General features: G+C 38.8%; 2 protein-coding genes across 2 annotated transcripts in view; one reads left to right on the top strand and one right to left on the bottom strand.

Moving 5' to 3' along the window:
• RB195_013522 (uncharacterized protein) overlaps positions 1-26,894 on the top strand; it is a gene marked incomplete at both ends in the record, with an annotated part of 43,459 nt that extends 16,565 nt beyond the window's left edge. The window contains 26 exons of the mRNA XM_064203381.1: positions 2,620-2,701; positions 2,773-2,851; positions 2,949-3,099; positions 3,270-3,338; positions 3,838-4,003; positions 4,872-4,981; positions 5,150-5,387; positions 7,259-7,339; positions 7,403-7,589; positions 7,645-7,901; positions 18,651-18,849; positions 21,017-21,146; positions 21,218-21,349; positions 21,432-21,618; positions 21,702-21,801; positions 22,118-22,266; positions 22,345-22,499; positions 23,460-23,564; positions 23,693-23,829; positions 23,941-24,041; positions 25,314-25,390; positions 25,494-25,600; positions 25,668-25,778; positions 25,914-26,008; positions 26,533-26,631; positions 26,732-26,894. Coding sequence (XP_064059262.1) covers positions 2,620-2,701; positions 2,773-2,851; positions 2,949-3,099; positions 3,270-3,338; positions 3,838-4,003; positions 4,872-4,981; positions 5,150-5,387; positions 7,259-7,339; positions 7,403-7,589; positions 7,645-7,901; positions 18,651-18,849; positions 21,017-21,146; positions 21,218-21,349; positions 21,432-21,618; positions 21,702-21,801; positions 22,118-22,266; positions 22,345-22,499; positions 23,460-23,564; positions 23,693-23,829; positions 23,941-24,041; positions 25,314-25,390; positions 25,494-25,600; positions 25,668-25,778; positions 25,914-26,008; positions 26,533-26,631; positions 26,732-26,894 — 3,467 coding nt within the window. The remainder of the gene's footprint in view (positions 1-2,619; positions 2,702-2,772; positions 2,852-2,948; positions 3,100-3,269; positions 3,339-3,837; positions 4,004-4,871; positions 4,982-5,149; positions 5,388-7,258; positions 7,340-7,402; positions 7,590-7,644; positions 7,902-18,650; positions 18,850-21,016; positions 21,147-21,217; positions 21,350-21,431; positions 21,619-21,701; positions 21,802-22,117; positions 22,267-22,344; positions 22,500-23,459; positions 23,565-23,692; positions 23,830-23,940; positions 24,042-25,313; positions 25,391-25,493; positions 25,601-25,667; positions 25,779-25,913; positions 26,009-26,532; positions 26,632-26,731) is intronic.
• Positions 1,864-2,136, bottom strand: RB195_013523 (uncharacterized protein; the record flags this gene model as incomplete). The annotated part of the gene is made up of 1 exon (XM_064203382.1): positions 1,864-2,136. The coding sequence occupies one exon, from the start codon at positions 2,134-2,136 to the stop codon at positions 1,864-1,866; it is 273 nt and encodes a 90-aa protein (XP_064059263.1).
• Positions 26,895-27,131: the final 237 nt, after the last annotated feature.

Consider the following 27,131-nt stretch of genomic DNA (forward strand, 5'->3'; position numbering starts at 1 on the left):
CAGGTAAACAGCTGCACATTCTTTTTAAACCTGGTATCTTGCTGTCTGTAGTACGTAATATGACACCATCCACAATTTATTCTTTGTAATTCGCTTGTAGTTAAGAAATTCCGCAGCCATTTGCGCATCTTCTTATGTTGAGAGTAGGAAAACATCTTTTAGAACTTGGAACTGAGAGGAATACGAGAATTCAAGCAATTTCCTAGTAAAATAACTTGGTTATTCAAAAAAAGATGCAGTTATTTCCTGTAGTAACATTTAGGCAAAGACGAGTGAAAACCGGTAAGTGCGCACGTAACAATTATTTAATTACCTGTACTGTATTTAACTTACTTAACTAATTAGTTAGTTAAGTACGCTGTTACTGATGGCGATGTTCCCCAGTGGGATAACCCTCTCTTTTTGAGGTATGGCTTGAAAATGTATTTTGGTGCTCACCTTTTGCTCATTTTTGATTTTAGTAAAGCAAAAAACTAAAGAAGGGGAAAGAGTCTTCTTAAGCTGGTGGGGAAATTTTTGGGCTTTCATCGACTTTTGATAATTTCGTAAAGACAAGTATTTGTTTCATAGTGATTAACCGAGTAACATTAGGTACATTTAACCAATAAATAATAATAGCCCCAACTAAGTACCTCAGATATCAATCGTAAACAATATTTTTTTAAATTCTTTTCCTTTTTTTTCTTTTTTTCAGAGACTTTTCCGAACAATTAATTCCCGCACACTCTTAGCTGTGTTTTTGACGTATGCGTATCGCAAGACAGCTATTTTCAAGTCTACATCTAGGTCACGATACAGAGTGCACCTGAACTCGGTCTTATTTGTCCGTTTGTCAGCTGCCTCGTTGGGTAAAAAAGGGAATTTTCTCAAAGATGTAAAACGGTTCTTGATTCCTCCTGCACAAAATCGACAGGAGAAAATTCTAGGATATGTGTTATCGTTCCTTCATCTTCTTTTTCTCAAGAGAATTCAAAACATGCACACACCAACGAAATGCAATGAATTACAATGCTGTTCACGTCGCTTGACGAAAAATGGATCACTTCACAACTACTGGATTTTTCTTGTTTTTCTCGTAGTCGCTATGACATCCAACATTGTAATTATTCAGTGCCAAGTGTCATTCAGCAAGTAAAGGGGTGTCCTAGGCGCGGCTGTTCTGTCGTTGTGAGAGGATATATAATTTCATTATCTCGTAGCTCGTCTCCTCTTTACTACACTTATTCATCTGTTCATCTGAGATTAGTCTAAAGCTTTCACAAATGAAACATTCAAATCACTATTGTGGCAGTCGACGGTGGTACTCCACTCAGGACTCGATCTATGGACTGACTAGATCTGGTATGTTTGTGTGGCATACTAAGGTTACTAAGACGGTATGAGGGTATGAGCTATGCTGTCACCACAATCTTCGAGTAGCAATGGATCAGAATACTGTTTTTGCAGAGCTTTTCCTTTTACTTTGAATAATGATAATTTTGAATAACAGTAATGAACAGTAGTGATAATTGTGAATAATAATAATGAACAATATAAGGATAAAGTTTCTGGCGTTAATCAATCCGCTTGAGATGCGCCCCCACGTTCACTTCAATCCAGAATCGTTTGAGGTTTACGAACGTGTAACTGGCCTATACAATGAGTTGCGGTGGCTGGCCGACGTGAAAGTCAGTGTTTTTATCCTCCCAGAGACAAGTCTGGCACCAATTTATCGACCCCGGAGGGATGAAATGCTTGGTGAGCACTACGGCGGATTCGAACTTCTGATCAATTGTGCAGGAAGCGGAACTTCTAACCGCTAAACTACACCCGCCCACAATGAATAATAGTTATAATAATTTGCTGAATAACATTATTTTTGTTTCATCGCAGGAGGAATTCGATGAGTAGGTCTTCTGGCTGCTTTGAATGTACTGTGAAATCTTCCTTCGAAAGTAAAGTCTTCTTCTCCTGTGTAGCTCCACTGTAAGGTTCCAGTTGAGGTGTTCTGCAGTTGTTATTCCGGAGTGCGTGCCGTTTGTTGTGCGACTTATGTGGTCGCTCAGTGCGTGGCGGACGGACTAAGTATGTGGCCATTATGCGAATTACGCGTAATGGTTGCGCGGCCATCGTCTTGAGTTTAGGAGCTAATCTCATTGATTGCTCTGTTTTTTTTCTTTGGGTCCGCTTCCACCAAAATAAAATGTGTGCATCCTACACTTAGCTTCGTGTGGTAATCCTTTAGTACTCGTCTAGTGCTCATTTTCGGTTTTTTTTTTCTTCAGGAAATATTTTCTTACCTGAAAATCCGGCTTGATTGATGATTACATAACGTGAACCTATGGATTTTCTTGCTTAGATGGTGTTTATCTTATTAACGACATGTAGTTAGTCTTTTTTATCTAGAAAAAGTTCCTATGCTGAATCTTCAAGTAGCTGCTTTATTTTGAACTTTTTTTTTTTGTGATTTGTGGAAAATCGGAGCGTATATCACTGAAAATTCTATGAGAAGCCCGCTTTTTATAGTATCTTGTCCCCACCACGTGAGATGAGCAGAAAACAAAGACTTGTTTTCTTTTCATTCCCTTATCAATACTAGACGATAATTAATAATTACCTGTTCTACTTTTTCTATTTCAGATTTCTGGACCAGCGAAACAGCTTTTGTGAGGCCGACCTCACGTGCTCCACAAATGAACAGCCAGTCTACGTCGTTTATGAAGTGATTTGCAGAACCGCTTATTTTACAGTGTCGTTGATTTACATTTCTGATTCACAATTCTCGAATTTTAGTCTGGACGACTGTCTACCGAAAACTAGACCATCAATGCAGTCACCTCCATCGTACGCTACGACTATCACCAAATCCTCGGTGAGTGATTTTTTTTTCAGCTTGAACTAGACGTGGTGACAGAAGAGTTGAAACATCCGTTCTATACAGATTTTTGTTCAGCAAGCTGTTATTTCAGCAATCCAAGAAACGACCGTCATCCGGTAGAGCGGTGGATTTTTCCGGTTTTTCAACAACACTTGGAAATACCGATGTTCACACAGAAACCACTGACACGCAAAGTGATGTTAGCACCAATTCGCCGCCGATGAAACACGATCGGACGGACGGTAAGAAGCGTTGTAGCAAAAATCTACGCGATGAGTGGTTGTTTGATAGGATCTGCGCGAGAGTATAGGATGAGAATCTGTTCGCGGCATTTGTACTTTTGACTGGCAGTGTCTAGAAGCAGTAATCTGACTTTATTCAAGAGTTTTGAGGAAGTCTGACATCTTTGCAGCGACACCTGTTGTTTCTGATCATATTTCACGCTCAGAACGAAGAAGTCAATCTGTTAGAACTAAAAGCGGTAGGTCTCTGTTTCTCGCTGTATCCATATTTTTCACTTGTTCCAACTTTTATTCAATTGTTGATTGATTCATTTACTAATTTATCCATTGGAGATTGATTGTTTGCCCTAAATCCAAAATATATAGCTGTTTATGCCTTTCTCCTACGACGTTTTGCTTGCCTAAATCCGGATAGCTTGGACTTGGCGGATGGTTATTCCCCTACTCGTTCCGCGCTCGCTAAGCCGGACTGTGTCCGACCCAGTTTCTTATTGTGGATCATGGCCGCGAGTTCAACCATCGGTGTCACTTATGAGGGCTGCGAGTGTCACCTATATTTCTATGAATACCTAATACAATCCAAATAATTTCAAAGGACGCGCATTTGAATAAATCAGATTTGTACTCAGTTTATTCGCACTACCATGTGGCCGTAGACTCGTTTTTTTAAGCGGCGCATAAGCGCATTTCCTGCTTATGCTTGTGTTTTTCTGTTGATTTATCTTGTTTTCTTTCAAGTAAACCCTCCGTCTACTGGTGGTGCATCGTCAACTGGACGGAAATCATTCCTGAAGTCGTTGTTCTTCGGTGGCGGATCGAATTCGTCCCAAAATCGTCGTGCACCGATCAACCAACTGGCACAGTGTCAATATTTTGTCCCACTTGAGAAAGAGGCAATACGCAGGTGAGAATTTTTCATGTTGTCTGTTTTTTGTTTGTTTTGCCCTTTCCCAGTGTTTTCATCGACTAAACGACTCGACCACGTTCCCGTCTAAACTTTGCTTACACAACTTTACGAGGTTGTTGACCACTTTTCCGTTTATATCTCGTAGACGTCTAATGCTGGAAGCTGTTTTCCTTCCTTAACAGCAACAAGATTGATGAAAAGAGGTGTTTTCGACGTTTCCTATAAAATTCTATGAATCCTGAATAAAAAATTATACCTGCGGTTTAGTGCTGCGCGAAGTTTATGAGTTTAAAGCAAAGTTTTCAAGGGATGGAGCTTCTAAGAGCTGCCGTACATGTGAAATTTTTCTCCGAGATTTGACTTTTAAGGGTTCTCAAGAGAAAATTTCCGTTTTAGTTTCTTGAATATGGGGCTCTGCGCTGATTTTTTTAAGGAAGATCTTTATCCGCTCTAATCTACCACGAGAGCATCAAACGGTTTCGCAACCTTCATTGGAGGATCCTCAAAGCAGCTGCGTACTGACGGCTTGTGCTCATTTATCTTCCACTCAGGAACTGATCCGTGTTGAGGAGGAGCGGAATAGCATCGCATAGTTTTGAATGTTTCCCTCCGCATAAACTTTTCGGACTAGTCACCAGGACGACGTTTTGTCCCATTTTTGGCGTTCTTCCCTTTTGCACACCCATCTGTCCTTCTTCGGCTCTTCGAAAGCTTGGTCGCATTGGGACTGGAACTTTAGATTTTACGTCAAGAATGTCACTTTGCTTATGGTTTGTTTTCAGTCCTTGTAGTAGTGTTTTTTTTTTAATATTCGAAAGCTATTTAATATCTGGAACGTCCTAATTTCCTATCCAAATTTTTTTAGTTCAAAGTCCGCGTTCGAGATTGGTTCGCCTTTAAATAAATCGCGACCCAACGACTGGCTGAAGAAACACGACAATGCGATGAGTACATTCAAGCCATCCTATGAAGAAGGTTCGTAATTGTCTTTGGTTTTTAGCGACAGTTGGCTTCCTTACAATAGTGACAGACTTGGAGAGTCTTTCCACAGTTTTATGTTTTGTTGTTTTCTTGTTTAAACGAAATTATTATTCTTAGTCCCAAAGCAAAAGACGTTGGTTTTTATCCCTCTTCTCATTTTAGTGGTGCTATCAGCCCGAGTTTGCCCGCTGCCAATGCGGAGGGAACGCAGTGACCTTTGTCCATCGTCAGTTATGCGATTGGCAAAACATACAGAACGTAGTCCAGGACCCACCTGTGCAATGAGCATTGGTCTGAGATCCAATCATGAGCCGACAAAACGTCAGCCATTAAGACCGCCAGATACGGCTCGAGATCCAACAGTAATCAGTAACTGTATTGATGAACTAAGAAGAAGAAGGTGAGCACTCAAAATGTGCTTTATACATAGAAGTTCTTATGATCACTGAGTTTCACATCTTCATTTTATCGCATTTTAATGAAACATGGATATTTGACATAGGTTGGTTCTTATACATAGAATCGCACAGAAGAGCGACCAGAAGTTTCGTGGTTTCTGATTTTGAATTTTTCCACCTAAGTTTCAGGGCAAAAAGTACGATACTAGCGTCACATATACATGCTATTTCCTTTCGTTTTTTTTCGACCTTCTGCGAGCAAAAAGCTCACTTTTGGAGCAAAATGTGCTTGATATACCACAGATTCGTTGGCATTTCCAAAGTTTGATCCGAAATGCTTCAAACTCTTCGATTTAACGATCTGCTACGCTGCCCATTGATGTATTTGATGGGCTAATAAAATTCTGCAGAAGTTCTGAATTGATGTGGTGTTTGTTGCAGCTGGTTCGAATTTTTTTCATTCAAAACTGGGACGTTTTTTCTGTCAAAGAGCAAAGTTCGTTTTTTCTTTTGAAAAAGTTGTTAAATTTCTTTTAAAGGCTCACTGTCCTTCTCAAAAGTTTATACTACATATCTAATCTTCTAATCAATATTCCGTAGAAAAGAAAGTGTATTCGGGAATGATGGAGTAAGCTCTCCTTTGTGTACTGCGAATTCATAGGACTCCTGCTTTTCTTTCACTGTAAGCGAAATTTTTGCGGTACGCATGTAGCATGTCGTAATTACACCCAACCTTTACGTATTCTTACCTCATTTTTGAGCACGGAGAATGAGTGGGAAAAAACAAGAAACAGAAGCTTTAAGAATTTTTGGTGTCTTTGAATGAATGCTCTAAAATACTAGAGGCATGCCGATTGTTAGACCAGAGATCTCGAGAATCTGCTCCTAGTTGAAAACTTGATTTACATTTTTCGACTGGCATTCTTTTCCCTCTGTTTTGCAATGTTCGGACTTCTACCGTCAAAGTTGAACGTATTTACACTCGTTTTTCTATCTATTTGACTGCTAAAATCGTGAAGGAAGTGCACAAGTGGTGATGGGGGTTTGAGTGAGTTCCATACCTCGTTTATCCTTTTGTTCATCTAAACACTTCTTTGGGGATAGGATGTTTTTATGGAGTGTCGCCTCTTGAAAACAGTTAAACCTCCAAATTCAGACATTGACTAGCGGTCTTCAGCGAAACCGCTGGACCTAAATCTGAGACCAAGGCCAAAAATGGGAAATGCGCTCTATTTTTAAGAAAAGAAAACTTCTCTTGTTTCTGTCTTCAATTTTAAACCTAGTTATTCATTCTCTAGCGGAAGTAGAACAACTTATTGTTCACTGACAATCTGAGCTCTTAATAGGTATATAAGTTAGCTGTTTTCAGAAGTATAAATTACAGCACTTATTTACTGCTAGCGGCAAGAATTCACTTTTCATTAACTCAGCTTTTCAGTTAGAGTTCTAATTACTTTGCTCATTTTACTGGTCTTCTTTGATTTTTTTGCAGTCACATCCTGTCGCTTACAGGAGGTGAAGTCGGTGAAATATGAGCTGAAGCTGACTTTTTGTGTATTACAAACGCTTTCTTTTGCAGCTGTGGTGCTAGCAAACTCTCGAAAAAAAGAGGGAAAAAAGAAATTAATCATGTTGATGTAAATCAGAGGGTGATTTTCTTCTGACATCTCCTAGGATGTTGTATCTGTTATCTATAGTTGTTGAAATGGGTCTTTATTCTTAAGTCGAGGAAAAAAAAACTGAAGAGGCGCTGTGCTATTATTAAAAAATTAAATTACTGTAAAATTTTCCTATTGTTGGAAAGTAGTTTGGTTACAATCCAATCATCAGGATAAACACACGACAAGGCTTCTGAGATTACACCACATTTCAGACTGCAGTCAACTACAGATATGTTGAATCCTGGAGCGGAGAAACCAAGAAGCCCATCTGCCAGCCCACAGGTGTCGATGAGGTCTGCTTACTAACCTTATTATTTCCTTTTTTAACATTTATGCTGTGATATTGTTGTCTTCAGACAACGCAATAATTTTGGGGGGAATGGACGAGAAGTGCTAGATTCGGTTAGTGCCAAAATTCATGTTCCACGGCGTGACCATCGAATGTCTGTCCCGAACTTGTCACCAGAACCGTCAAGTGCGGTCGTGCAGTCAGCGAAAGCTCTTAGAGAAAAATTGGGTCGGAATGGAGACGGCGAACTTTCGGTGAGCATCGCTTCTGCAAAGCTCTAGCCAAGTTTTCTCATTTTTTTCTCTGCAGACAATAAACGAAGGTTTGATAACTCCGGTTATACGTCGAAAACAATTCAATCAACAGACAGCAATGACATGCAACGTCAACGGCGCTCCATCAGAAAGAAACAGCCAGAATTCTGGTCACTTGAAAAATGTCAACAACGGAAACACAAGAAATGGCCCAACTTCATTAGTTACGCGTGGACGAGAAGCACTAGAGGCGTTATTTGTTCAACAGCAACAGAAAAGTTCAGAGCTGAGCAACGGAGGGCTTGGAAGACGGTTAGTCAACATTCCTTTACCTCTTGCAGTTTATTCGCAGGTTAATAAAAGTTCGGCTGCAAATTCCACAGTGAACTATGAGGAGATGATTGAGGAAAATAGGACTCCAATAGGAAAATAGGAAATAGGATTCTTTGTTTACAAATTCCTCTGATCAGAAAAAAAACCTATGTATTCTTCCTGCAAAATTATCTGGGGGTCACTGCGATGTGCAGTTTTGTTCTTCTCATTTGTTGTTGTTTACCATCACTTTCTATTTTTTGGCGATTTTAATATAACTTGTTTAGCTATTGTCTTTCTTTACATTTCCTTCTTATGATCGTTTTAAGTTCTTGAACATGAACAGCGGGAGTATCGTCTTCTCGGCTTCACCGGTTCTCTTCGGTTGTACGCAGAATGTTGAATACTTCTTACCAAGAGCATTATGATTTGTGGAGCAACCGTTGATACTCTTCTTCGAGTTTTTTTTTTCTGTTTTCTTTTTCTAGCGAGAGTGATTGTGCCAACCTGTACTAGGCACTTTTCTAAAGGTTTCGATACTTTGAATAGAGTTCTCAGACATTTTTGGCTTTCGCACGATCTTTTTCTTTCGAAGTGATTCGAGTGGTAGAAGTTTTTCAGTTTTGTTACCGTATTGTAAAGTTCTAAGGTGTCCGTTTAGCAGCGAACGATTTTCCTATGTAGATGTAAAGACTTATCCTAGTTCCCATTCCAATAAGCCTAATTCGCGTCTATTTAATCCACATTTAGGTGGTGATTAAGGTTAGTGGGTTTATTAGGGCAGTTGAGTTAGTACATATTGGCTACGAAGCTTCCTGAACGCTGCTGTTTAGCAATTGCTCCTAATTGATTTACGTCTGCGTTCGTTAGAAAATTGCATCAAATCTGATTTGTGCCGTTCCTTTTTCATCTGATAGATGTTGCTAGCCTCTTTGGATGTTTATTATTTACGGATCAAAGCTTCATTCTAATTTTCATAGGTTCGATATTTTACCGCCTCAACTATTTCTAACATTCTGATTTTTATAACAGTCACAGTTAAACAACTGTAATCCATCCGTCATTTCAGTATAATTTTGTGAAATCTCACCAAGACTCAGCTAGAAACAATTTGCGCTACGAGGAGCTTGATGGCTATGAAAGAAGTCCAGAAAGTTCTAGTTCAAGTAAAGCACTATACGCTGCGAGCGGAGTGAAATCCTCTTGATTGTTCCTGAGTTTGGTTTTTCAAAAGATAGAGAAGTTCTAAAAATTTGTCTATTTGCTTTCTTCAGTAGATGTCGTTCCCAACCAACTCATTTATTTGCGCAATCAACAAAATTTTTTGTTCGAACAGTTGTCCGATATCTGGCCCAGTGAAGAAAAAGGAGGAATTTAGAATAACTAGAACATCTGTAAAATTTTGGAGCATTTTATCCTGTTCGGAATTAGTGTTCAAATTCTCTTAGCCTTCGATCAATTTCGTTGTTCTATTACTGTTGCAGTCATCGGGCATTGTCACTGTATATAGCGGACAATGTACCAACTGTTTCTTGATCACTACAGCCTCAAAAAAGCCCATTTTTTCACTGTCACTTTTTGCTGCTCTTTGTGATGACTTTGACTGTCCACGATATTATTTCCTCGATCTGTGAGTATTTCCTTTTCACTCGAGTATTCAACTTTTTCCCCATTGTCAAGTGGATGGATGGTTCGAATAGTAATTTTCTTTCTCATCCGGATGCATAAATCGCTCAGCTAACACAATTCCTGATAAAACTCTACCGAAAAAAGCGAAATCTGCTATTCGTCCATAGTACAATACCGAGAAAAACTGGGAAATGCCGCCACGAAATGAAAGCGTTAAGTTGTTGTTAATGCCTTTCAAACAATAAGAATTAGAACAAAGTGTTTGTTGATCGCGCCTGTTATGCTGTTGGCTATGCGATGGCCGAGTGCTCTTCTGCGTTTGATGCTCAAGTGTTCCGGATCTCGTACGAAACGATTCTTCACATACGACCATCACGGCGCCCGTCATTGCTAGTCTAGCTGTTGTCCTGTCCAATGTTTTTTTGTGGTGACTAGCCTGTTGACCACTTGCAGAAGAGCACTTGTGTCAGCTGCTCGCCCCGCGGTTGTAGGTGCGCACAAGTTCTGATGTTTTTGATGAATTTGACCGCACACAAAGCGTTGCAGTTTTTGCCGAAAAACTCATCACCCGCCAATATGATTGAGTTCTTCGCCAAGGCTATACAACTCGGTACAATTCTGATAATCTTCTCCATATTGCTCTTAACATCTCAAACGTTCGTGTTCCCTCAATTCTCCGACTTCTTCGGCTTTTCTCACACGTTTTTACACCCCACCTTGTTGGTATTTTTCCAAAACTGTTGTTCACTTTTATCGTAAATCTGTTTTGCCATCCAGTTTCAAGTTTATAGTTTCTTCTCAATATTTTTTCTTCTCCGCTCCCTTCTTTCATCTTTGTTTTGTAATATCAAACATATCAAAATTTCCGGATTGAGTGTATCCGGTTCTCTTCCGGTGATCCAGTTCCCGCGCTCTCTGAAATCGAGCCGTTCTTCCGCCACATTCTACGTAATGCGTCATTTGATCTACGCTTAAGCGTGAAGTAGTGTATAAATTCGTCGTTTACGGAGATTTCATGTTTTACTGTGTATTATCAGTTTTTTTTTCACTACAAATACCTTGCAAAGTGCTCTCCAAAGCCAAATATTTTTCTAAGCGGTGTTGGTTATCACGAAACTTCTTTATGGAACGTTTGAGTGTGTGTTAGTCACACCACTGTCGTCTCCTATAGGTGCGGCGACGATTTGTGCATGTCTTGCGATGTTTGTCCAATCTCATCATAAAAGCAGCTCTTTCTCGCAGGTAGAATGGAAGAAATGGAATTTTACACCTTATACTGCTTGTGTCCTGAAATTGTCCTCGGACCCTCCGCTCCACAAACGTTGTGTAATAGAGTGTTGCCAACCGAACATTCCACATGTACTACTCACTTTTGTTTAGTTTTCTAACGTTGGTGCGCTTTGTTTGCTTGCAGTTTTTAACGAGTCACCACTACGCAGGCTTTTATCTTCATCAGGAACTATGTCTAAGAACAGTTTCTGGTCAGTGTGTTATTTAGCAGTATTGCTGCGGCGTTAGCTTGACATTAACCTTCAATTTTTTTCAAACGTCTTTAGTGTAAATCAGAGGAGAAGAAAAAGGTAACTGATGACTGAACCAAATCCTTGCATCTCCTTGTGATCCCTCTGTCCTACGTTCAATTCCATTTCCTGCATGAACTTACACTTTTAATACTCGTTTACTAGACGATATAGGACGATATATACTAGACCATATGTAGTGCCTTATCGTACATACATATGCTCCTATATGGGCACTAGACATTCCTCCACTATACCTCTGCTAAAAGTTCCTTTTGAGCGTTTCAACAACTTTGCAAAATTTTAGTTGCAAATATACGTTTTCTGAAGTTAAAATTGCTTGGAATTATTCTATTTCATGGGAAAAAAACTTTTTCGAATTAGAATTGCTCTTAGTCATAGTCGCTGTATATAGAAGGGTTTTAGCAACATTTATTAATTTCCTGCCGTCTCGCTGTTACTATGAATTCAATTTTTAAATCCATTCAATGCTAACACACATTCAATGGGTATGTTGGTGTTTCCACTTTTTTATCATTGAAAGATTAGTGAAAGGTTATTGAAATCATTGTTTTGTCTGTAAAAAACAGTCATTTGCATATGCAGAATTGCTCATAATTATAAGGTTGGAGTAAGACAAAATAAAAATTGCCTTGAAGAAAGCCCGGACGTAATCCTAGTTCACTACTTTGTTTCATCTCCAGTCGACTTTTCCCATTTTTCCTTTTTCTTATTTTCTAGAGTTTACATTGAGAGGCGAGAAAAACCCGGACATGTCTTAATATTGAGTCAATTGCTGCGGCGTTATCAGCGAATTGATATCAACTTTGATGCTCTGACATTTGAAATGCACACGCCTGTCACATGTCATCGCATGCATCATGTCATGCGTTGAATTTGAGTGAAGCATAAGTTGTTGAGCGGCTCTTACAAGGGATTTTTGAATTTTAAACGCTACGATCCTTATGCGTGCGACATTTTGATGGATAGGATTCGATAGACGTCGAAGGGGCTTCCCCTTTGTCATATTGCTGCGTACGCTGTTTACGACCACGAACTGTAGATGACCAGAGGTGATAGTGGTATAGGTAGCTGCGATTTTCTCACTATTTCCTATTGAGTCAGTGTAGACTCCTCCTTATAATGAATTTTTTTCTTGACTCTATATTTTTACGAGACTCAAAAAGTGATTTGCACGCTATTCTAAGGAAAATTGGTGTTCCATGCGTTTTTTTTTCTTCTCTGAATTATTTTCGGCGGGTTTACCGCCCATCTACAAAATGTAGGCCTCCTCACTCTTATTGCTGTGAGTTTTACGCTTTGAAGAGTCGGGTCTTTTCTCGTGCTTATGTTCGAAACCTGTGGTTCCTTTATCTTTTTTTTTACCCGGATATAGATGCCCAGTCATAAATCAGTTGAGGATTTTCTTCTTACCACCGAACCTCATTTTTTTCATATATTCTTACCTCATTTCCTGACCTCAAAACACAATTACATATGATCCAGTCGGTTTAATACTAGTGGAAATGCGGTCACCTCACTGAGTTACGTAAATGACACGGTTGCTATTTGCCGGTTATCGGAATTTCAATCGCTCACAACCGTTCACATTTTAACTGATCTGCATTCCACCTCAACAGTGGATATGATAGTGCCTCTAAATCATGGAATGTACTACTTTTCCTATATTGTCTCCTGGTTGGCTGTGGTTTATAATAGGGTTTTGTTGCTGCCACCTTAGCTAATTACAGCTTGGTACGTTGTGGCAGGTGTGACGCGCCAGGTGTTTCCCGCATCCGTGATTGACGGGTTGTACGGGAACGAGTATGTAATAGTGCATAATGCTCGCATATAGTGCATAATTCTTCTCAATAGCCTACTGTGTATACGATTACGAATGTATACGTTTTATTCGTTTGTTTTCCTATTTTTACATTTATATGTTTATATTTACTATATATTTTCTCTTTTCTTTTTTTTTGGATGTGATTTTTTTTATTCATTTATATATCTTCGATGTCATATCGAAGTATCATAGTATAAGAAACAAGATGTGTCATATCTTACCACATCTTGTTTCTTATACTATTACTACTGCTTTATTGATGTTTATTTGTTTAATCTCAAACTTACCGAAGAAAAGACTTGCCTCTCAAAAATTCAGAGAACAGAACTACTTGTTTTTGTTGATTTTTTCTTTTTTTGCCACGGTAGGTTGGAAATATTTTTTGTAGATTTTTTAGCGTCAACAAGCGTCATTATTGACGTCACCTTTATAGCTTAACTACAGTTATGACCGCCGTCATATCATGATTGATATGATCTTCTTTTTCTTCGAGGAAAGGAGTTTTCATTAAACAGTCGAAACAAAGCGGAACAACTATGCTTGTGGCTTTTTTGGTTGTGGTGCTAATTCTTCCTGAGACAGTTTAGGCTTGAAGGGATTATGAACACAAGCAACACGTCACGTGTCTCAAAAAAGCTTTTCTATTACATGTTTGTCACAAATTGCTTGATTTTTTAAACAGTGTCCCTCTAAAAAAGGACAAAAAAATTCATACAAGAAAAAGGTTGATCTCGACGAAGAAAAGGGATTTTTCTCTATGTAAGCATTCAATAAACAACATTATGAGCAATAGCAACAACAAAAACAACGCTCGAAAAAAAGTTCGAAGGAAATTAAAAACAAAGTACTAGGTTAGAAATTAATTTCCAAAAAATGTCTACTAACTCTTCTATGAGTATTTTGCCTTACTTCACTATTCCGTCAAAGTTTCCTGAATATTTTTTGTTTAACGGTTCAGTACCCTTGCGAAAATGTTAACATTCTCTCAAGGTTACTTCCTTCGTTCCGAGTCCTTTAAATTATTATATGTATTTACAGCCCTAAGTGCTTAGTAAATGTGCATGTAATGTATGTGGCCCTTACCAGTGCTACAATTTTCTTTCCTTGGAAGTGTTTTGAGACTGAGGACCTGTTGTTTGTTCGCATAACCCCGTCATGCTCGTTCTTATATTTGTTCACGGCATTTTGCATTGCAAATTGTGACAATCTGTCGTAGAAACATCTGTTTTGGTGCCACCTGGTTGGTGCAGCGTAACCTTTTCTGCTCACCTTCCCTCTCTAACGCATTAACCGCTGTGAGCAGCACAACCTGCGTATAGGTAATTGAAATATTTTTCAATGTAAATGAATTTATGTGTATATATGTAGATGTATGCTTATATTCAAATGAATCTATACGCAATCAAGGTTGAATCAATTGGAACTTGTTCTCGTAATCGAGCTTCGATACGATTAGAAAGCCAATCAGGTCGTTTCTGATGTTGAACATTGGGAACACGGTACCCAATGTCGCCCCTTCCGGTTTAGGAACTTAGTTTAAGCAAAAAATCTTAGTGATCGATGTCTGCCTACGCTATCCATCTGCGAGTGTGTTTTTTTTTCTTTTTTGTCCTTCTTCGTGTTGTGAAAAAGTACGAAGAACAGATGGAAGATCGTTTATAAATATTCCACACCTCCCTCCCTGTTGCCCAGACATTCATCGTACTGGAACAACAAAACCTGCTCATGTGTTGTTATACATATTGCAAAGAATGAGAAAATGTGGATATTTTTCTTTTTGTGAGCCCCAAAAATATCCGTTCCATGTTCTGCTGCATAGCAATATTTTCTCATTCTCGAACTTTTTTGTCTTATCTATTAGTACTTCTCAGTGTCAGATTTATTTTGTTTTCAAGAAGAGGAAGAAAAAGAATAAGAAGCAGAAGAGAAATATGAGCAGACATTTTGAGGTAGGCAGATCTTGAGGGTGTTATCAGCTTTCTTTTTTGTTCTTCCTAATTAATTTTTGTACTTTTTACTTTCTAATTATAGTAAGAGGGAAAATGAAAGAATCAACAATAAAATAAATATTAATAATGATATGAATAATGATAGCAAGTGTTGTAAGGTCGATATAACACTACTAATACATTTTAAATATCAACAGTGCAAGTTAAACCGGATAAGATTATCTGGGAGATGATTTTTATGCATATTTGTACGTCTATCTCCCTTTTATATTTGCAGTACTATCTTCAATACGTATGCTGGTCCAAAATGTTCATTTGTGTTCACGATCAGCAAATTTCACCTTGTTAAGGTTGAATTGTTCACTTGAACTTTATGTGAGAAACTGCGAACATTATTCACGGCCTTCATTTTACACGCGATGCAACAATTATGTTTGAAGTGGTTAGGAACCGATTTAAACAAGAATTTTGAAGGGGGCATGCGCCTGCTTTGCATGCATTTCACGGTTGATTGCGTGCATTAATTGTTGGTAGTGCTTCTAAACCTATTAACACTGGTGCCTACCCTTCAACCCTCATTATATGACATTAATTAGAACGTTGTGTTTGCGATTCTAGTCGATAATCTCCTTGAAGTTAGTGACTCGATGAATCCGTTGCATTGGTTCAAAATTCTGAAGACTGAAGCGGTCATCTGTGGCTTCTAACTTAAGTTTATTTTAAGCTTCCCTTATTTCTTCTCAGGATTAATCTCCTCTCCCTCATATTCGTTCTTGGAACTCTACGACTAATTGTGTCGTGAAAACAATGAGGTCTGACATATCTAATTTCACGCTTCATTCTTTTGAATAGAGAGAAACTTGGCCTTTCATGGTCGTACTGGCAATTTCCCTCTGTTCGTCCTTCTTCTTACGCCTCTCTCACACTTTCCGTAATTTATCGCAAGGTCGTCCTTTAGTCGGGGCCGCATCCGCATATTACGAACCGCAATGCAAACATTTATAATTACATCTTGTTCGTAGCTGTGCTTCCGTTTTCTGACTAGCTTGGAGTTCTCCATGGAATGAATATCCTTAGAAGTTTTTTTAGTTCCTTATTTCTTTTCATTTCCTGACTTTCCACATCTATTCCTCTTTTCGGGAATTCAAAAGTTTTGAGTTGTATGATTTCATTTTATTGAAAATGAGAGTTCTTACATTTGCTGATTCCTTCCTAGATTCTCTTAAATGTTTCCGTATATCAGTTGTTCTCTTGAGAATTCCTTGTTATGTCAGCCTAAGAAGTCGACACTCTTTCTCGCTTACTCAGGAGTTCTAAGACGTAAGGACTTCATCAGCCAGAAAATCTGGCATGTCCGTGCTTCCAGTTCTAGACTTTGACGTATTTATTATTTGCTTACTTATTTAGTTAATTGCGTGCTTTTCTTATAATTACTCACTTAAATGCTCCTATTCACTCCCTAGATACCAAATTTTCGATCAAATTCTGAGTAAAACCACATTCATTCTTGTCACATCTACATGAGTTACGGGCCATTAATTGTTTCGTGCTCTTCTACTCCACGTTGGTTTTGCCGCGAGTTTTTGGATGTTTTCCTTGGAACTGTATAGGTCAGCATATTGGACTTCCAATTACCATTTGTGGCCATATTATTCGAAATAATCGTTGTGGAAACATATGTCCCTTAGTGCCTCGGTGCTTCGTCAAATGAAGCGTTCATGCGTCGCCAAGCGCATTGTCCGCAGCCGCGTTGGTGTCGCATTACGAATGAGCTCTCCAGCTCATCCGTGGTTATCGTCCGTCGACGGCTAGCTAACGAGTAGCAGCGGCCGCTTATAAGTTTACGACCCATGCGTTTAGTGGTGGGGAAGCTGACAGATCACGCATTACTATGGATTGTGCACTGATGCCGGACGTGTAGCTTTCGCGAATTCAGGCTCTCTACTGCGCTTGTTTTTATTACGTTATCCGACCTCTTTACTTGTCCTCTACCTCCATGGTGGTTGTGTACGTCGTCATTCATACGGAATAGACGTTTATTTGCTATTCACACTCTTGTCGAGACGTTGGAGGTAACACGACGCCTTAGCCAACCCATCTATCCACCTCCCTCAAGGCCCAATATCGTCGTATTGTGTTACAGCTTCTTTAGTGAGTCTCCTGCAGACATCTGTCGTTGAATTGTTTACGATTCTGGATATTCTTATCTTTTACGATCCCTGGTACTCTTATCTGTCTTCTTTCAAGCGCTACGAACATCAGCTGAAGATTTTCTCACAGAATATTAGAGAATTACGAGCGACTATTAATGTTTTATGCGAAGTGCAGAATACTACCTCTTTTTTGGATGTTAGGTGATTTCTGGGCAGAAATTGTGCTTTCTTCCGCTAATGCCCCTCACGACCCTCGTCAGCGTACACGGGACACTTGCAGCAATTTGTCTTCATTCCCATTGACCCTGTTCCGGCGTTATTCGCCTCTTCTGCGAGCTGTGGTCGATCCCGGTTCCACATCGATCGGATGGTGATGTTTTGATTAGCGCATGCTTCGTCATATCACGTTTTTACTTTCTGCGTGCGTCTTCGTGAATAATACATATCGACCTTCGTCCTCGTGCGAATCAAAGGATGGATGGTTGTTTGCAAAGACGAACGTCCTCGCGTCGACATTATTAGTGAGGCGATTAAGTGCTCAGTGTTCTTCTCGTGAGAAAGTGCTGTTCTGTTGTGTCTCCTAGAACGTGTCACCATAATACGTCTTATGGGTCTTTCCAGGAATTTTCCAGCATTTATTGAGTACAAATGGTGCAATTATCTGGTCATGAGGAGCTGAAGTAATTACAGGTGGTATTTCTAATATTCGCTGCGACCACCGCAAAACCACATACCCGATGGTGGTCAGCGATTTTCTTCGCTTCGTACACTACGCCGCCTATTTGCGAATCGAGTGTGGCCGTGCGGCAAGAGTCGTTCAGTGTTGTGGCAGTTATTCGATGCGCGTACGAGACTACCTTACACTGGCACCGCTCCCGGCTGTTCCGGGCATATCATTTGGGTCGTTGTTTGTTTCTGTTCCTACAGTAAGATTCGGACGGAAATCGGGAACTGTTTTCACCCGGAATTGATTCTCCTTTCAAATCAACATCTGTTTTCAAGCAGAAATGAATGGCAGATTTCGCTGGCTGGATGCTTGAATGTTGCTTAAAGTATTGTTGTTTGTTTGGCAAATATTTCCTATTTTTCTCCTCCCTGTTTTTTAAAGTCATATTTTTAGATATGACTATGACGTTCAAAGTAGATGCACGAAACGTATACCTTTTCTTTACAGTCGCGTTACGATCATCATCTAGGTCTCATCTAGGATATTGTAGTTGATTTATGACGAGATCTTAAAACGGAAGTTCTTCGCAAAATTTTCCCTAGTATTCACTATTAATTTTATTTTTTATACATCTGCGTCTCTTCCTTAAGATTTTTTGTTAAAGAATATTTTCCAAATGAGTGTTTTTTGTTACGCTTCGTTTCAGCTTATTTGTTACCTTTCGTCTTGAATCTTGCTGTTATTTCAATGATTTTCAAACTTAACTGGGTAGTTTCAAATTCATATCTTTATCGACTTGAAGGATGTTTTAAAAGCTCTCCTTCAATCCGATACAATCCTAAGTTCGTGGCCTCAAGTTAGTAGGAATCTTGTCACTATTTCAGTCTTACTTCCTCAAACATTCCTCAAAGTACAGTTTGTTGAAAACGCAGCTCATATTTTCTCAGTTAACTACATCTTATTAGCTCATCAAAACATATTCTAGGTTCAACAGTGAACGTGTACGTAGTGGACGTGAAAGCGAACTTGCTTGGCGACGTGCAAATCATAACAGCCCGGAGAAGAAACCTGGAGTTGTGGCGGAAGCAGCGTCGAAGCGTGGTTCGTGCTTCTTCTCGAATCAGCCGAGCTCAAGCTGGTCGGCTATCAATTCGGAGCTCAAGAATAAGCAAAAAATTGCCAAGGTGAGTTCCTGTTCACTCTGGCTCGCATTTTTTTTCGTCTCTTTTCCTAAATTTTTGCGGGAAACTGTCGCTATTTTTACCGAGAAATTATTTCTTCATTTTACCTACTTGAAATTCTAAATTTCCTGTTTCCTTTTTCCATATTTTCTGTCCATGTAGATCTCGCGCTTAGCGTTTTTGTTCCCATTTTTGGGGTCCTGAATTGTTAATTGTGTACTGTTTTTTTCTTTCAACGGTCGCTACGTTGTATAGACAACGGCTGCTATTTTTGGCACAATATTTGCTTTTTTTGAAAAATAGAAGCTAGGCGAGTCCATAATGTCCTAGACAATTACTCCAACTTTTCTGGATTTTTTCTTCAATTTTTGATGTTCCATCCACAAATACTTTCTTATTTAACTTCTTCCGTCTATTGTATGGTTGCGGCACTTATTAGAATGGGTCTCATTAGTCAGTGGAAGAGATTCCGCCATTACTAGTGGTGTAATTCTCATAATATAGGAGCAAACAAGCAGCATTATTCTAGTTCTATTGCCGTGCTTGAATCATTCATAACAACATCTTCCCTCGTGTCCATACTATTATTATACTTTTTCATTACGGAATGAAAGAACTGGTAATGTTATGCTGTTTCTCGCTGATAGGAACAGGTCTTTTCGATTGTGCTTTTGTACTCAGCGGAATGTTGTTATGACAGAAAATCTGTGTAATGTTTTTGTTTTCACGCTTGGTAATACCTACAGAAAAGCGGCAAAAAGCTTGCATAATGCAATGTAGATTGCAAAAAAAAATAGAACTGTTCCTTCTCCACGCAAAAAAAAACAGGCACTCACGAGCGTTAGGATGGCATTTCCTATATTCTCGAGCTGTTGAACAAGTAAGAATAAAGGTAGAAGTCATCGGAATCATGAAATAATATTCTTGGAACCCAAACTGAAAATTGAAAATATTAATTTTCAGTCTAGAAAGTGCATTGTTCGCAAACCTCTTTTTCAAAACTTCGATTGGTATTTCTTTCCATTTCAGGTAAAAAAGAAAATGTTATGGAAATTTTGGCTTGAATTCTTCTGAATACTTTCTTCTGTTCGAAAAAGTGAGGTTTTCGGATGTTTCACCTCTCAACGATTCTTGCACTTTCTACAGTTTTCCCTTATTTACAGCAGAAACAATTATTGTATTCTTGTTTTGGATTTGTTTCCTCCAGGACCCTTCTGATGGTCCCTTTCCCTCTGTTTTTATGATTAATGAATTCTGTTATTGACGACAAAGCCTATTTTTACTATTGTTTCTTTCACAAATCGTGGAGTTTTGTTCTCGTTTTTAAGAAAGGAATTCTCAAAGAAATGGACATTTTCAAAAGAATGAAAATACTTTTGAAATATGTTTTTGCGACTGTTTTTATGTGAATGACATTTATTTTCAAACTTGAACTGGACTATGTACTATCACTCTCTGCAGAAAATTTTCCACTGCTCTGAGCAAGCAGTTGTTAGCTCATCGCCATATAATGCAAATAATGGAATTCAATTCATTCATTCATTCGTCAATTCATGCAGAATCAGCATGTGGCTAACAGCGCTGTTTGAACGAAGCAATTAACCTGTTTCCTAATTGTAGGTTAAGCCTTAGCTCCAGTTCCGAAAAGCCGAATACAACCTATGAAATGTGAACAGTCTTCTCTGTGTACGCGTAGTTTGCAGTGCACAAAAGGTTTACCGTTTGTTTTCTTTTCGGACGAATTTCAATTATCCATCTGGTTATTTCGACGTTCCCGTTCAATCACTGAATCGGCGAAACTTTTTTAGGATCTTTTATGGCTCGTATTTTATTTTGTCAGTCATGGACAATGACAACAGTACATTCTGGCATATTCCAAAGTGCTATAGTGCTTATTATTATCGACCCACGAGGAACGAAAAGCTTAGTTTGCTCTAGGGCGGTTTCGAACCATCGCCCTACCGCTTTAGTGCCTAATGAATTTATGCTGCACATGTGTACATACATGATACGTTATCATTTTGTCTAGAAGTGAATTTGGGATGTCTAGCAAGCGCTGCAACAAGAATTCCGTCCTAATATTTGATTTTCTCTTATTTGATTTATCTATTATTTTTTCTACTTTTACTTTTGTTTTTACTTTTGTTTCAATTCTAATTTTCTTCTATAGGTCCGTCCAACACTCCAAACTCGAGTGGCCACGTCTAAAATGACAGCCGATGTAGTTAATGGAGGAATCTCAAAAAACTCCGAATATGCTCAATTGAGCGATTTTAGCAGTCTGGAAGTGCCGAAGCCAGGTGCGGGATTCATATCATTCTATTATACTAAACATTTTCAAAGCAAACCGACTAATTTGTTTTCTTGTCAGATTTCAAACGAGACGAGGATAATGTGAGTGTCGCTGGAACGATTTTCAACGAACCGTGGGATTCGAATGTTTGGGAGAATCTGCTCGATTTGGCTAGTCATGGTGATGAAGGCTTATCACCAAGCGCTCGTCGTGAGTTCTACTGAAGTATTTAGTGTATAAACTTCTTTTTTAAGTACAAATCGAATATTCTTCGCTTACTTTTCTTTTTTAGAACTCGCAGAAACAATTCATGAGGAAGATTCTGATTCGGATCGTACTCCTGGTGGATCAACACAAATGCATGAATCTGATGATGAACTGGACGAAGAGATGTGGGCATCAATGACAGCATCAGCGCGGAGAACTTTGCCGTCAGATAGAGTTACGTGCAAAGCGTGGGAGAATGACGATACTGTCAGGTACGGTCTTTTCACTCGACTGAGTCGGTGAAGGTCTGAGAAATTATTGAAAATGCAGCAACAATTTTCCTTTGATGTTTCAGCAACTACGGTACTCTTGACAGCCTTGTCGATCACTCTTTTTCTGGAACTCTACGAAAGACGGAACGTCGAGCGCAAACTCCACCTCATTCAATGCATTCGGTAAGAATTTTTAAAGAAGTTCTTTTAGGAGAAATTTATTCGTTTGTTCACTTTTTTATCTCACTATTTTATATCCATCGGTCATTCGTATTGTTCTCTTGATCCAAATTATTATTTAAAAAAAAATGAAGGGTTTTTAACACGTCTGCCTCGTACACATAAAAAAGTATGCGTGGGACTACACTTTTCTCGAACAATGTCCCCCGAAAAAGGGATATTATATCATTAAATATTCTATAGCTCTTAATGTATTTTTATGTTCTCTGTCTCTCATCCTCGAACATTTTCGTCAAGGTGCTAAGGGACTTATTTACAGCTTCCACGAGCAATCTCACGATTTTCGCAACAAGTTGGTTCTTTGGATGATCTTCCACTCTCTCTACCTGCTCTTTCACCAAATCTGAACGCTGAGCGGAAGTCGAGCCAAGCAGAATCCAGCACAGCGTTGCAATCCTACGTGGAAAGGTTGCTCCTGTTTTTTCCCTCTTTGTATTTCGTTCCTAACGAGATTGCCAGAATTCTTGGAAAGTGAAACTCATTTAGACTTGCCGAAGATGAAAGCACCGTATTTGGTGCGACCTTGAAACGATTTATTGAATGTACCGTACAAAGTGAGGAGGCAGATCCTAGTGTGGTTGTACGAAATGTGAGACAATTCATCAACGGCATCAAGAATTACCTAGTGAAACATGGAGAAGGTTTGTGTGTGTGAACATTTCTTTGAACTGGTTCCGTTTCGTTTTTTTTCTCTTTTGCTGCTTTCTTTTTGTTTTCTACGTAATGATTTAGTTCTTGTGTAATGATTTAGTTCTTGTATCTTTTTGTACGCATTTCTGTGCGCATGTTTTCTTCTCATCGCATTCTATGTCACTTTTGACATGAAAATTGTCCCTAACTGGAAGTAGTTAGGGAAGATGAGCAACATAGTGAAGAAAGAAGCTTTTTACAGTAATGATTTTCTGGGGAAAAGTCTTTTTCGTACTATTATTTGCTGCTATCGCAACTGGTTATTAAATAGCGCTACTTTTTCATTACCGTACCATCCTTATTATAGTCTATATATATAGCCTAAGAGTGTTAAATCCTAATCTAAAATTATTTAACTCGAACAAACATCCACGAACATTACTGGTATCTCCTAATTACAATTTAGGAAGTACTGCTATTTCATAATTTAAGTAAATTTGATGCAATTTATTAGAATTGATGGTGATCCGCTGGTAGTTCCGTTTACTAGCAGCTTGACTTTAGAGAAGGTTTGAAGGAATTATTTGTTTAGCGAGCATGTTATCATAGAGCAAGAAAACTTACGAAGTCTTTCTTATTTTGAAAATTTTCTAAAAAAAAACAAATAAAAAAGGAGAAATTCTGAGAAATTAAACGGGTTTCTTGCTAATGTTTGCTCGAATTCGTACTGTTTTGAAATATTTTGTAGATTTCATCATTTTTACGTGGGAACGTGTACATCTTCTTTTGTTCTGGAAAATTTTCACGTTTCAATATTATGACCTCAATTCTTGTTAGAGAAGCACGAGCACAGATTTCGAGAGTATTTTGGATTCTTTTTCAATGGTCTCAGTTGATTCCAGAATGCAGTTTTTAGAATTTGTGATGGGTGCTCGTCCTATTTTTGAAGAAAAAAAAAACATGTAATTAAGGTGATCTGCACGCGCTGATCGATCAGGAGAGTGCACACCTGAACGCGAATCAGATCCTCAACATTGATGCTATTCTGGAAGCTGTGCTACATAAGTTGCTCTTAAGTGAGTTTGAGATTACTTGTAATGTGTGATTTTTTTCAGTGGTTATGATTTCTAAAATATTTGTTGATTTGACCTTTTCACTATTATAATGAAATGGATTACTCGCCTATTATTGTGTTTGTATTCAGAGCGAGTTAAACCTCATCTTTACCATGTGATGGTAAAGGAGAATTCGAGAGTCGGTGGCTTACAAGCTTTGTCAGCCAATATTAGCTATGTTAGAACATTGTCTCTGAGTGATTTGGGCTTCTCAAATGCTGACCAGGTTGGTGTCATCGAGACATTCTTATTGTTTTTTTTTTTTAATGCACTTTAAAAGTTTGATTTTTTTAGTATTAATAGTTTTTGATGTAGTTTTAACTTAAAATAAATCCAGATGGTCAACCCATCTCCTTCCATAATGGAACAAATCAAGATCTGCCTTCGGAAGATGCAACATCACTATTCTCCTTTGAAGAAACTTGAAAATCTACTCAGGTATCATGATCTTTTCCTACTTAACGAACTAGAGCAAACGTGTAACAATCTGGCAATTACATTTTTCCAAAGAATTTGTTTTACAACTTTTATGATTATTGGGGAACTAACAATTTTGTGTTTGGAAGTCACACTCGAAATTTTTCACATTTGTCTTTTCTACTAAGAAAACATCAGTGATTTTTAATTATATTGTGTAATTCTAACTAGTGACTCTTAGAAAGCCCTCCTTGCAAAACTCTTTAAAATAGTCTCTTTAAATTTCCTTGAAGGCAACGTATCACGAAATTGACGTAGTGTGGGAGCGTGATGAAAAACATAGGGTTTGGGTTTAGATTACGAATATAAATGTGGCTCCGCTCAATTTCCCTTAATCGTTATGGAAGGCGTCCTGGTAAACAGCGCTCCTTCCTGCGAGGTAAGTTGGAATGCGCCACCTTTCTGCACGCGCCGCATCCGCGAGCTAGCAGTCGAAGATCAATGAAGTTTTCTTAGCACCCTATCCGTGTAAAAGCAATGTATAGGCTTCTGAAGGAACCGGAGCGTGTAGAAGGGTGGAGCGTTCCAACGTACCTCGCGGGAACAAAGGACTTTCTGCACGCCGTTTTTTTAGGACGGTCATAGGAAAGAAGGGAATTGAAAGAAAATAGAACGAAATTGCGCGTCCATATTCGTAACGTACACCACAAGCTCTGTGCTTTCCATCAGATTTTTGCGCCACGTCAATTTCGTGATAAGTCGCCTTTAAGGGAGGGTTCCTGTTGCAACTGTCAGGCTTGTTTATACAGGAACATGACGCCTACAACTACAGAGGCACGTCGGAGTTTCTCAGAATAAGTAACCTATGCAAAAATAGACCTACAAAATAAATGTCGTTGAAAACAAAAACACCGCAAATTCGAAGTGAACGTCACAAAAATTGTAGAAAGAAAACGAAAAACCGTTAAAGGCCAAGAGAATCTGAGAATAATGAAAATTTCAGTGTGGATAGCAAAATCGTAGTGGTTCTTGAGAATATCAAAGAAAACAGTCAGAACAAAATGCGTAGACAGTGGGAAAAAAAAACTCAGCGGCTACTAAAAAATTATGCAAAGATGAAGCTGATTGTTGAACATGGATATAAGAAAATAATAATAAATGCGTGAATTTTCCTTTTTTGATGTACTCCAAACTTTCGGTATATCAACCTAGGTTACGGATTGTGAAGAAGATGTTCTGATTGAAGCTATATATAAAATAGCAGGTTATGTATTCAATGTAAATGGTTTTCAGAGCCATCAACATTGTGATGTCAGCGCAATCGAATGGCGATGATAAACCGTCATCCCAGAAAACAATGGCAGCTGATGGTTGGTCTTTATATTATGACTTTTAATTTTCTTTTTGTTTTTTCGTCCTGTTATCTGGAAAAGAAAACCTTAACATTCATAGAGTTAGACCTGGTTGATTTAGATCTAGTTCGATGGCTTGTGTACATTTTGGCTCGAACATCGACTGTCGGCTGTGAAGTAGAGGCTTGGTACATGTGGGAACTGCTACCACAACAGATGATTACGAAGGTGAGCGGTGCTACCGTATCCTCGCGGATTTAGTTTGATCCTTTTTCTCTTCAACAATCTGCTTTAGGGTGATGCAGCATATTACCTGACAGCGTTGTTCTCAGCTATACATATTCTGAAGAGCATTGATGCAATCAAGAAACTCGCCGAGAAGGACGAAGATATGATGAATAGCGTGGTAGGCTTTTTTTCTCTTTTTTCCTGCAGTGGTCGCCCTGTAACTTTTGGAAACCTACCGAAAACTGGTTGAATTTTATAGTTACGTAAAGTTCATGGTTTCTGATTTTCGCAAGCGTTTACTGCGATGTTTTAGGACCTCTCCCGGCAAATGTGTTCTCCAACATCTTCCTCTGCATCGGATGCATTTGTGAGGGTGGCTATACCAGATGAGATTGCTGGCTGTATAAGGTAATATTATTTTTAATAGGATGAATTTGTTGTTGTTACAGTAATGTCGATTGTATAAGGATTTCGGTGCTAAAGTACTTCTGCAATCTCGGAAGTTACGTCAAACTTAAAAATCCTCCTAATATTTTCGCAAGGAGCTTAGTGTATGGAAATACCTTCTTTTCATGACGTTACCGAATGTATCGTTTTTCCTTTCGAAAATGACTTCAAAACTCTGTTTTCTTTGATTTTTGTTAGTATTGTTCTCGGCATCAAAAGAGGATATGTAATGAATTTACTTTTCGCGATTCAACTAAGAACTTCAATTTGAAAAAAATCGGAAAAAGTGGGCGGAGAATTTTGATATATGCGAACGTTTATTCATCTAAATATATGCATGCACTGTAAATCTATGGAAATGCGATTGCGGTGAAGAAAAATGCTGCGTACTATTTTCGTATATATTCGCTATACATAGAACCTTCATCTACAGTCTTCCTTGAAAAGAGTAACAAAAAGATCGAGTTTGAACCTGATTTTTCCAGATACGCAACGTTCCCCGGTGTGCCACAGATGACTACGGGAAAATTATGCCGAGTAATTGCTCATCAGCAAGGCATCACAAATCCTGAAGATCATGGCTTGTAAGTTCTTGACGTATTTCATTTCATTTTCCAGGAAGAATTTTTCGTTCAGTTTGATATTTTTCAATCTAATTCTGATTCTGTATGATTTTTTGCTCAGGTATTTGATTGTGAACGGTTTCGAGTCGTGCTTGCTGCCACATGAGTGCCCGGACGCAATCCGTGATAACCTTCGAAGTACCGGAAAACCGCATCTGTTCGCCTACAAACGCCATGACGCAAAGATCGGTTGGCCGCGTCAGGTGATGTCGACGCCGGGTTAGCAGAGAGTCGAACGGACGCCGACTCCGCTCATAGCTCCGCATATTAGTCGTAGTTAGTCATCGTTCACGGGTCACATCTGATGTACATATTCACTTAGGTGTTTAGTGTCATGAATCATGCATATTGTTGTTGAGATCATATTGTTCATTGCTGCGGTGCAAAATTATTACATTGTTGAGCCCAGCGCAAGTATTAGTCATGAGAGCTTCCGTTTGATGAATTTAAGAAAAAAAAAA

The sequence above is a fragment of the Necator americanus genome, chromosome V, assembly GCF_031761385.1.
Source record: "Necator americanus strain Aroian chromosome V, whole genome shotgun sequence".
NCBI classification, from domain to species: Eukaryota; Metazoa; Nematoda; class Chromadorea; order Rhabditida; family Ancylostomatidae; genus Necator; species Necator americanus.